The sequence below is a fragment of the Candidozyma duobushaemuli genome (genome assembly GCF_002926085.2).
Source record: "Candidozyma duobushaemuli strain B09383 chromosome Unknown B_B09383, whole genome shotgun sequence".
In the NCBI taxonomy this organism is placed as follows: Eukaryota; Fungi; Ascomycota; class Pichiomycetes; order Serinales; family Metschnikowiaceae; genus Candidozyma; species Candidozyma duobushaemuli.
The window spans coordinates 994,340-1,005,636 of NW_020289895.1; the positions used below are offsets into that span (position 1 = coordinate 994,340).

Genomic DNA, 11,297 nt, shown 5'->3' on the forward strand with positions numbered 1-11,297 from the left:
GTCTAGGCGAGCCTCACCAGATATAATCCACGATTTGCACCCAAATCACCAACTCAACCACCACCTTGCCACTCAACTGCAAAATAAAATTCCAACGACTCTATCCGAAGATCACCAGAAATCTCCGCTATTAACCGAAATCCACCCACCCCATTCCACAAACTTCGCCATTCTTCCATGCCACTCGCCTCTGTGGCTCTACCCTGCACAGGTTAAAAGACCAACACTATGGAGAAGTAACTACCACTTTTCTTCCCATGCTGACCCTTCTTGCAGACTCCGAGGCACCCATCATCGTGCTCTCGGCTAAAAAGCACTTTGAACAATTGCCCACCAATGAGGCTAAACTCTATGCCCATTATCTTTCCAGAGCTTCCCACTGGGGTTCAAGAGCTGTCTTGAGATCTGTGTCTCCAGAGAGTGAGGCCATTTTTGATTTGGTCTTGGGCTTGCACGTGGCATTGGGACTGCCAGAATCCAACGAGAAGTACCAGGAGGTTTTGAAGCCTGTTGCAGCCGAATCGGTGACCCACTACCTCGAGTACGCTTCCCAGTTCTTGGGCAACTTGGGTAACTTCAAGTCCTTCGGTGACAGCAAATTCGTTCCTAAGGTTCTGGAATCCGACTTCACCGCTATCGTCAAGGCTGCTGGCAAACAGGAGCTCGTGGACTTGTACGAGACCGTCAAGGAGGCTATCTACTCGACTAACCCCGCATTGTTGGGTTGGCCTGAAAAGGGCCAATTGTCCAACTACTACCCTAACAGTGCTTCTGTCATCACCAAGGACGAGATCGAGGCCATCAATGCCGCCTTGGCTGACCGTTCCATCATGCCTGAGAACACCAGAGTGACCAAGAAGTCCGATAAGGAATTTGTGGTTCTCGTGGCCAGTGCTTTGACCGACAACACCGTGGACTACTACCCTAAGGAGGCCATTGAGCTCGCTCTGGGTGCTCGCGTTACGATCCAGTTCGGTGACCACTCCAAGGAGTTTGCTGAGATCATCAAGAACATCAGGGCGGCTGGAAAGTACGCCGCCAACGACACACAGAAGAAGATGATTGAGTACTACGCTCAATCGTTTGAAACCGGCTCCATGAAGGCCCACAAGGACTCGCAGATCCAGTGGGTCAAGGACTTGGGTCCTCTGGTCGAGTCCAACATCGGCTTCATTGAGACCTACAGAGACCCCTCGGGTGTTCGTGGTGAGTGGGAAGGTTTGGTGGCCATGGTGAACCAGGACAGAACGGCCAAGTTTGCCACTTTGGTCGAAAACGCCGGTACCTTGATTCCATACTTGCCTTGGGACCACTTCTACGAGAAGGACACTTTTGTGCCTCCAGACTTCACCTCCTTAGAGGTGTTGACCTTCTCCGGATCTGGTGTTCCAGCCGGTATCAACATTCCTAACTACGACGACGTCAGATTGAATGTTGGTTTCAAGAACGTCTCCTTGGGTAATGTGTTGAGCGCCAACCCCAAAAAGCCAAAGAAGGAAGAGGTGATCAGCTTTGTCTCGGCTTCTTTGCAGGAGAAGTTCCGCAAGTGGAGAGACGACTCTTTTGAAGTCCAGGTGGGCTTGCATGAGTTGTTGGGCCACGGTACAGGTAAATTGTTACAGGAGACTTCTCCAGGCCAGTTCAACTTTGACAAGGCTGCCCATCCCGAGCTTTCCACCTACTACAAGCCCAGCGAGACGTGGGGTTCTTTGTTCGGCACCACAGCTGGCTCTTTCGAAGAGTGCCGTGCCGAATTGGTCGCCTTGTACCTTATCTTGTTCAAGCCACTTGAGGTTTTGCCAATTTTCGGCATCACGGACGCCCAGGACCAAAAGGACGTCAAGCTTATCGCTACGCTCTTGATGGCCCGTGCTGGTGTTATTGGTCTCGAGTTCTGGGACCCCGAATCGAAGAAGTGGGGACAGCCTCACATGCAAGCCCGTTTCGGTATTTTCAAGAGCTTGCACAAGGCCGGTGTCGTGTCGCTCAAGTACGACGACAAGGAGACGTTCGACGACTTGGAGATCGTGGTGGACGAGTCCAAGTTGGACAAGGAAGCCGTGGAGGCACTCGGAGACTTCTTGCACAAGTTGCACGTTTTCAAGTGCTCCGCCAACGTCAAGGAAGGTGTGGCTTTCTACAGCGACATCACAGGTGTTACCGAAGACTACGCCAAATACAGGGACGTCGTACTCAAAAAGAAGCAGCCTCGTAAACAGCTCATCCAGGCCAACACGTTCTTGAACAGTGACGGCAGCATCGAGGTCCGCGAGTACGAGGAGTCGGAGGTCGGCATGATCCAGTCGTTCGTTGACCGTGCCATTTAATACAGCATCCTACAGTCTATAGTATACAACGAGTATTGCGGATTCGCAACATCGGCTCCGGTGTGAATAGTATGTATGGCTGAACTTCACGCACTGAAAAACGACCACTACAACCCCATGCTCCAACTAGGGTTGCGGCCGTATCTTACCCAGCCCATTCTGATAAGGGGGCTCATACTGGCTGGCCAGATTCACAAAGCATTAAAACTACAGTCTAATCAGATCAACATCCACAGAAGTTTCCATAGACTCACTCCCTTTCAGCATTCTTCATATGCGCCTACCAGAATATTCAATGAACGTGGTTTCCAGAACCCAAGCATACAAAACAGATGGTATTCTCAGAAGGAGAGAAACCAGGAGTTGCTAGAAAGCTTGGCTTCAAGCCCGTCGGTGAAGCTGCATCTTGAAATAGCACAGCTTCGCAAGAAACAGATTAGAGCCGAGGAGAAGGAGCAGATGAAGAACAACAAGATCGATTTCCGCAAGAACATGAAAACGATAGCCCGAATCTTGAAATTGGGAAGACCCGACCTCAAGCTTTTCTTCTACGCATTGGGTTTCATTCTCTTTGCCGTTTTATACCCAACAACCTCGGTTAAGCTTGTGGGAGCTGCTATAGACGCCTTCAATGCTGGCAATAAGGACGCCGATGGCGATTTGGTCATTTGGGGCTATAAATATTCCACGGTGTTTTCAGTCATGGTTCCATTTATGTGTGTGAGTGCAGCATGCTTCTGGGCTCGTATTTGGGTACTTAAAGTGCTAGGTGAGAGGCTTGTGGCTAGGCTTCGACTTCGTGTGATGAAGCACTTGTTGAGACACGATTCTGCGTTTTTCGATAACGACAAGCACAAGGCGGGCGACTTGATTTCCAGACTTTCCAGTGATGCATATGTGGTTTCCAGGTCGATCACAAGCAATCTCCCGGACGGCTTGAAGAACTTGCTTTTCGGGTTCATCAGTTCGTACATGATGTTCACAATCAATCCGCTTTTATTTGGCGTCATGTTGTTGATCTCGCCTCCCATTACCTTCGGTTCTGTGTGGTATGGTGAAAAGATCCGATCGTTATCTACTAGACTTCAAAATGCTACCGCAGGTCTCACCAAAGTCAGCGAAGAAACCCTCAACTCGGTGAAACTTATCCAAGCTTTTACTGGTGAACAGAAGGAATTGACAAAGTACTCCACTCAACTCAGAAACGTCGTCAATGTTGCAAGAAGAGAGGCCTTGGCTCAGTCGAACTATGCCGTCTCGATCTATTCCCTCTACCATTCCGGCTACTTGTCATGTATTGCGTTGGGTGTTTACTTGATCATCAACGGTCAGATGACCACTGGTGACGTTGTGGCTTTCACCATGTACTCAGAGTTGTTCAACCTGGCACTTTACAGTCTCACCACGACGTACATGGAGCTCATGAAGGGTTCAGGTGCCGGTATCAAGCTTTTTGAGTTGATTGACCACGACAACGACGTTCCAGCAATCCAGGGTGATAAGCTTCCTCCACACTTGAACAACAGCATCGAGTTCAAGGACGTGGTATTCAGCTACCCAACAAGACCTAACGACCTTATTTTTGACGGCTGCTCATTCACAGTGCCTGCTTCTTCCAGTACCTGTTTTGTTGCACCTTCGGGCTGCGGAAAGTCCACCGTTGCAACGCTTCTTCTTAGATCTTACAACCTCAACAACGGTGAGATCCTCATTGGTGGACGCAACATCAACGACTTCCAAGTACGTGAGCTCAGACGCGAGGTTATCGGTATTGTACAGCAAGAGCCTATTCTTCTTTCAGGAACCATTCTTGAGAACATTGTCTACGGCTTAACGCCTAACCAGATCAGCAAATTAACGATGGATGATATCGAGGAGGTATGCAAGCAAGCGAACTGTCATGACTTCATTGTGGCTTTCCCTGATGGCTATGATACGATGATTGGGTCCAGAGGAGCATCTCTTTCTGGAGGCCAAAAGCAGAGAATTGCTATTGCCCGTGCTTTAGTCAAGAGGCCCTCAATTCTCATTCTAGACGAAGCCACCTCTGCTCTTGACTCCAAGCTGGAGAGTCTCATCAATGAAACACTCAAGGACTTGACCTCGCAAGGTAAGATGACCATTATCTCCATTGCCCACAGACTCTCGACGATCTCAAAGTCGGAGAACGTTATTGTTCTTGGAAAGCACGGCAAGGTGGTGGAGCAGGGTCGCTTTGTTGAGCTTTTCAGCAACCCCTCCTCTGAATTGTCCAAGCTCTTGGACGAGTCGTCTTTCAAAGAGTACGAAGACCACATGACGGAGGACGAGGTTGAGGAGCAGGATAGAAAGGACCACGAAAGTGAGATGATCGAAAAGAGACAGAAGGAAGGGTCCGAGGTGGACATCATCCGGTCGTTGATCGACGACTTGCCTTACGACATCCGTGTGCAGCTCATTGGCCAGTTCTCCAAGGAGCTCGAGGATGAGAAGAAGACGATAACCTCTGAAACGTCGATGCGTCCGGGCCAGGAGACGTCTTAGCTTGTACATAGATATTTATTCCATAGATCAGGATCGAATGAGATGTAGGCCCAAAGTCAATACACGGAATTAACGGATGAAAGCCATTTGAAAGAAATGTGATCTTGATTTGAATGACCCATTGGGTTCATGAAAGCTGTTACAGGTTCACCGATTCGGACGAGACAGGTGGTCCATCATGAAATCTGCCCAGACCCGCCCATTGACTACAATTGATTCATCTTTGTTTCATGGCATTGCCTATATTCTCATAATTGACATTACTTGTTTCCGTGCAAGGCCTTTGGCTCAGAGGCCACGCCGTTCTCGAACTTGGAGACCTTGACATCGGAGTTGCCTCTTCTCTCGGCAGCAACACGCAAGTCGCTCTTCAACGAGTTTCTAACAGTCTTGGCAGCAATGGCCATGGCTCTGTTCAAGGAAATACCGGCTTGCTTGTAGGCAGACATGACGATAAGGTGGAAAGTAGGTTGTGGTAGTTGGTTTTCGGTCGGTCGCGGTGAGGTTTTTCATTGGTGATGACGTTTACGCAGGACCGCTCTTGCGTTCTCTAACGGTGCTCACCCAGTTGAGGAAAAAGGTGAACAAGGCTGGCTGAATTCGGTTTTTTGGATCCGTCGACCATTCGAGTAACGTTTGCGAGTAGACTTCCACGATTTTTTTCAAGTACGACTCGTCGAGTCCCACCAAGCTCTTGGCTATAGTGATGCTGCACTGTCCGCAGGACTGGCCATGGGCCTGGTTGGAGGAATACTTACCAGCCTGCTGCTGAAGCCAGCCAATTTCATTGAGGAATCGTTTTTTGTAGGCTTCGACGTCGTCGAAATGCGCTTCTAGGTCCTCTTTGCCAACCTTGGCTTTTGTCACTCTCGTCTTCAAGATCTTGTGCGCCTTAACTCCAAGCTCCTTGTCCTTGGTGGTGTTGATAAGAAGCACCAACGGACGGAGCAAGTGGAGGTTGTAGGGAGAATGTGGCTGGACTTTGGAGAATGCTTCGATGAGATCGAGAACTCGGCTTTTGAAGAGCATGATCAGCTGTTTGGCCTGTGCAGCCTGGGCCTTTTTGTTATTGGTGGTGTTGGCCGAAAGAAGGTCTCTTCTCTCTTTGAAGATTCTCGCAAGCTGGTCGTCCATGGCCATCATCTCCTCGTCATCCATCAGATCGGACGAAACGTCCGAGTCAGCCTCAAATGAATCAATCTCGTCGAATTTGACTTCTCCTGATTCGGCCGTAGGAACACCAAGGGCCTTGGCAAGCTTGATGGTGGTTTCCTTTTCGACCTTGGCCGTCAGATCAAGCACATCGCTTTCGCTGTCGCTTGCCTCTTCCTCTTCACTCTCTTCCTCGCTTTCTTCTCCGTCCTCCTCCTCAAACTCGTCTTCTCCTTCGAAGAGATCACGCAGACCTTCCTCGTTTTCCTTGGTCTTGAGGACGTCAAAAAGGAGCTCAAGACACTCTTCGTCCGCCAAAATCTTACCCTCGTGGTTCTTAGCACACAAAAGCGACTCCCACACGAACTGTGAGAGCTTCTTCATCAACAGCGAGTTCTTCAGAAGGAAAGACAAGATGATCTCGGTCAACACAACTTGGATCTTCAAGCCTTCCTCCTGCTTCGTGAGGAAATCCTCGTAGCACATTTGCAATTCCTGCAAGACGTTGACGGCCTCCGCTTCTCCAGAAAGCAACTGTAGAATCACCATCGAGAATAGAAGCTCAAAGCAGTAGTTGGCATCGCTGGCAGAGTCATCCTTGACATGGCTCTTGATGGTGTCTAGAAGATCCAAAGCCTGGCTACGGACCAACGATAACTCTTCTGTGAGCTCAAGACGAGGCTCCAAGTTGCCGCTTTTTTCAAGCTTGCCAATGTACTTGACACAGTATAACGACCACGAGTGGCCCTTTCTCTTTTGGCTGATTACTCCAGAAAGGAACGAATTAAGTCTATCCTGTGCAAGGTGGCTCACATTACCAGAGACGCTCTTGGTCTTGTCCTTGCCTTGGAAGAAAGCATGCTGAATGAGGAACTCGAAGTTTCTCTCGATGAATCTGTTGTCGGTAAACTGGAATCTCTTCGTGCTGCGCTGCAACAAAAGGAGCTTATCAAGCACCCATTTGAGCACATTGTCGTGGGACTTCTTTTTGCTTTCCTCGTCCTTGGGTTCAACCTGCTTGTCTAGCGTCTTGTTGAACAAGTCTATGAGAACGTTCTTGATGTCAACAGCAAGGGTCTCAGCTCGGCTGGACGGTATGCTGTCGATGTTTTCGATGTAGCTCAAAACACCTACAAGCGAGTCGGTGACCTTGGACTTGGTGACATTGTCAAAAGCCCAGTTTCCGCCATACTCCTCGCTGATGATGCACTTGAGAGTAGGCACAACCTTGGCCACGTCGCTCTTGGTGACCTCTATGATGGTGTTGAGCACCTTCGTAGCGAGCTTGTTGAGAACCCTGTTATTCTGAGAGGAATGGTTCATGAGGCAGCGCATGAGGTTGGGAGTGAAAAGCGCCTCAACCAAGGAAGCAGGCACCTGCTTGAAGAATAGAATAAATATCTCAAGGCCCCAATACTTTCTTTCCGTGGAGGCCTTCTCGGCAAATAGCGTCTCGTCAATAGCCACTCTCCAGAACTCTTTGAGATGGATGGACTCGTCCTCGGTCTTTGCCTTCTTTTTCTGCTTCGGCGAGGCGTGCTTCTTTCTCTTTTTGCCATTGGAAGCCTCGTCTTCCCCTTCTTCATCATCACCTTGAGCAAAATGCTTCACTAGAAGGTCCCATACAAAAGGAATCTGAGGGTTCCACGAGCCCTTTTGTTTCTGTCCGTTTTTACCCTTCTCCTCAGCGTCCACAGGCTCAGCATCCTTGAGAACGACAGCCAAATTGGGCAAATTGCCTTTGCTGAGGGGATCGCCGTTTTTCCATCCAGAACCCACCTTGGCTGCGGTCTGAGAACGCAAAGGCTGAGGAATCGTCAAGTACACGGCAAGACCCTCCACGGTAAGCGTAAGATGGTGGTCCTCGACACACTGCAAAATGTGGACAAGACCGTTTTTGTCAAAAAGGTCAGACAGCAAGTATGCAGCCACGAACTGGCACAAGGTGAACATGACAGTTTCCCGCAACCAGGGTTTCGTGCCGGCCAACTCGACCAAGCTCTTGACGTACTTATCCAAAATCTCCTGGCTGCTCACCTTAGTGTCAAAAAGCACCCTGGAGTTGAGCAAAGCCTGGAAACCGAAAAGTCGTCCAAACAAGACAGACCTGAGTTCAGCACCTTTCATGCCACCCAGAATCTGAGAAACCGACACGAGCTTCTCCACAAAGCCAACAATGGAGAGCTCATGGTCTTTTTTCAAAATAAGTTCCCGAACCAACTCTGTCAAGGCCATGGAGAAGCCATAACGGGCCGTCTGTCTCAGAGTGGTGAGGCCCTTGACGAGTCTGTTCAAGGCGTAATCCCATTCTGAGGTTGCATTGGCCGCCTGGAGCTCACCCAAAAGGGCAGTTGCCGCCTGGATCCGTTCCTCCGGCAAGTCGCTGCTCAAGCGGTAGTAGTGGTCTTTCAGCACCATGAAGTGTTGATGGTATCTTTTTCGCGATGCGATGCCCAAGCTGATGAGGTAGGCGGTGGGTGGGCCAAAGACGGCGGGACAACAATTTTGATTTTATATAGTCGTTTGTTTTGTTGGAGAGAATTGGAGAGAATTTGAAATTGTTTGTTTTTTTGTGGGTGACCCTGGTGGTGATGGCCTCTTGATGCTGTATGGCTATGGCTGCAAACTGCGGTGTAGATTTACGGATTGACGAGAGCAATTAGTCCAGTACAACCTGGCGATTGATCAGTACAATCAGTATCCTTTTGAAACATAACCCGAAGTGTTATTTTCGGAAATACCTGCTCTTGTAATGTTTAAAGAAAACTCTGGAGAAGCACGGGTATTGAGATACTGGTTTACCTACCATGATAATGGAAGACATGACAGGATATACCCAGCCATTGCATTCCACGTTGAGGCTCTCGACGAAAGCTAATGGCTTAAAAGTGCAACCAACTTTAGCGTCTCATCTTGTCATCTACATCACGAAATCTACACTCTACTACCACATTGGCCACGGACTCTGACGAACCACACAACCTGCAACTCCACCATCTTTGTTATCCCGCAACAATGTTGAATTAATGCTATCTACATGGCACAGCCATCCGGACCATATGTTGAATGGTCAGTCTAAAATGCTCCAGCCTCTACCCTTAAGCGCTGTAAGTCTGCTTAGGGAATGGGAAAGTTGGGCCCACCTGCTGGATGGACAAGGAAGCAGCCCACTGGCCAACCTTGACGGACTCCTCCAAGGACTTCTCCTCAACCAAAGAGGCCAAGAATCCAGCAGCAAAGGCATCTCCAGCACCGTTGGTGTCCACCACAGAACCCTCCTGCAAGGGTCTGACAGGGTACTCCTTGACGTCGAAGGAGTCGGCCTCGGCGTTGTAGGTGACGGTAACGGTGGGCTCAGTGCCGTGGGTGAAAGTGACGACTCTCAGTCTCTTGGAGTTGGCCTTGGGCAACTTGGCGACAGCCTTGGCAATGGCCACAATGTCATCCTTGATGTCGGCAAGGTCGTGAGACTCGGCGTAGGCAGCAGCCTCGGACTCGTTGGCAATCACGTAGTCCACGTAAGGAAGAGAACGGTCCAATGGGTCCTTGAAGAACTGGGGATGAAAGGAGCAGAGAAGTTCAAGGAAAACACCTTGTTGTTCTCGGCAGCGTGCTTACCAAGCAACTCAATGGCCTCGGGCGACACGGTCAAGTGGAAGCCTCCAATGTAGAAGTACTTGGCCTGTTCAACCAAGGCCCAGTTTTCTGGCTTCTGCAAGTGAGCAGCCTTGAAGTGGTTGGCAGCAGCCAAGTCGGTGACCAACGAACGGTGGTGACCACTGATCAAAGCAGCACACTTACCGGTAGCGTGGTCCTCCTGGACCTGGTACTCGGTTCTCAAGCCGTACTGCTCGTTGGCTTCGTGCAACTGCTTGGCGTAGACGTCCTTACCGACAGAGCCGAAGTAGACCACAGACTTGGGTGGCAAGATGTACTGGGCGCCTCTGGCGGCGTTTTGAGCAGCACCTCCAGCGACCAACTTCAAGGACTTGTTGTTCAAGGCCTCGTTGTAGATGGGCAAGTGTTTCTCGTCGGCGAGAATGGCATCGTCAGCCTTAAGGTCGTATTTAGCAAGATATTCAGCGTCGACGTCGACCTGCAAATCCAAAAGGGGGTTACCGAGACAAACCAAAGGGTACAGCATTGTAGTAGTTGTTGGTGGGTGAAAAAAACGCAGCGTGAGAAATCTCATGGGTTTGAGGGTCCGCATAGAGGGTCCCACGATGGGCATGTTGGGTGGGTGAATTTGAATTGATAAGGATAAGTTTTTTAAGGCTTTTCAAAGGCTGTGATTTCAGGATGTGAGGGTTGGCTTGACTTTGGGGAGTCGGTTATGGAGGGGAGGTGTGGCTGCAAAGTATACGAGCTTCCTATATACCGCCGGTCAGGAGACCACTGGGGTGACCGGGCCGGGCGTGAGCGTTTCTGGATTTTTATCCAATCATGATTTGAGTTTGATTTGGGGATTTGGGATTTGTGTGGGTGTGGTTGGGAAGTACTGGAGGAGGGAGCCCACGAGGGAGCCGGAGACTGAGAAGGTGGACGATGGAGTTGTTTTGTGAGGGGTCAATTGGAGGGTGGGTGGGAATCTTTTTGGTATTTGATCAAAAGGTGGCCCAAATTTGTGCTATTGGGTGGTGGTATCTGGTAGTTTGTTGAATGAGTTGTAGAGGTTACATGATTGTTGAGGTTACCTCGTTGTATGGAAGGTCACCAAGCGATACGGAGAGGTACGGGAAATGATGACTCTAGGGCATTGAGAAGTAGCAGTTCCTCTTGCCATTTATTTTTGCACCTTTCGCTCTTTTCATGCTCTTCTGGCTTGGAGAACTTCGATAGCAGGTACCACTGGTTTGGAGTCTGAGAATCTTGACTACACCAATAGCCCTGTGATTGAAGATTGACTTACAACCTCGTTATTTTTCTTCAAGATTGAAAGCTGAGTCTGCTACGATTAGGCAAGCCATTGAATGCTTTGGATAGTATGATATTCTAGCCTATGGATATAGCACCGGTCTACCTCAGATGTATCTCATCCATCATCAAGAGAGTTCTTAGTACAAGAACAAACGGACAGGTTTTAAACTTGAACTTGGTTTGAAAAGTCTTCATGTTTGAAAAGTCTTCTAGTTTGACCGATGTATCTACCCCTCCGTTGGTTTGATGTCTTACGGACTTAAAGGATGACTACTTACTACCGAATCTCCACCACAAGAAATCCGCCAAAATCAATCCTTTTCAGCCTTTTTCATCATTATCATAATTAACGAAATTGAATCGTCAAAACCCACACCT

The 11,297-nt window shown here is 49.3% G+C and overlaps 4 protein-coding genes across 4 annotated transcripts; 2 read left to right on the top strand and 2 right to left on the bottom strand. All coding sequences in view use genetic code 12, as the record gives it.

Moving 5' to 3' along the window:
* Nucleotides 1-257: 257 nt before the first annotated feature.
* Nucleotides 258-2,327, top strand: CXQ87_001919 (dipeptidyl-peptidase III; the record flags this gene model as incomplete). The annotated part of the gene is made up of 1 exon (XM_025480441.1): nt 258-2,327. One exon carries the CDS (start codon nt 258-260, stop codon nt 2,325-2,327), a length of 2,070 nt encoding a protein of 689 aa, XP_025334741.1.
* Nucleotides 2,328-2,444: 117 nt separating this feature from the next.
* Nucleotides 2,445-4,850, top strand: MDL2 (Mdl2p; the record flags this gene model as incomplete). Its single annotated transcript, XM_025480442.1, has 1 exon — nt 2,445-4,850. One exon carries the CDS (start codon nt 2,445-2,447, stop codon nt 4,848-4,850), a length of 2,406 nt encoding a protein of 801 aa, XP_025334742.1.
* Nucleotides 4,851-5,110: 260 nt separating this feature from the next.
* CXQ87_001921 (uncharacterized protein) lies at nt 5,111-8,420 on the bottom strand (the record flags this gene model as incomplete). Its single annotated transcript, XM_025480443.1, has 2 exons — nt 5,111-5,280; nt 5,387-8,420. The coding sequence occupies 2 exons, from the start codon at nt 8,418-8,420 to the stop codon at nt 5,111-5,113; spliced, it is 3,204 nt and encodes a 1,067-aa protein (XP_025334743.1).
* Nucleotides 8,421-9,100: 680 nt separating this feature from the next.
* Nucleotides 9,101-10,146, bottom strand: ADO1 (adenosine kinase; the record flags this gene model as incomplete). Its single annotated transcript, XM_025480444.1, has 2 exons — nt 9,101-9,556; nt 9,595-10,146. 2 exons carry the CDS (start codon nt 10,144-10,146, stop codon nt 9,101-9,103), a joined length of 1,008 nt encoding a protein of 335 aa, XP_025334744.1.
* Between the last annotated feature and the right edge of the window lie 1,151 nt (nt 10,147-11,297).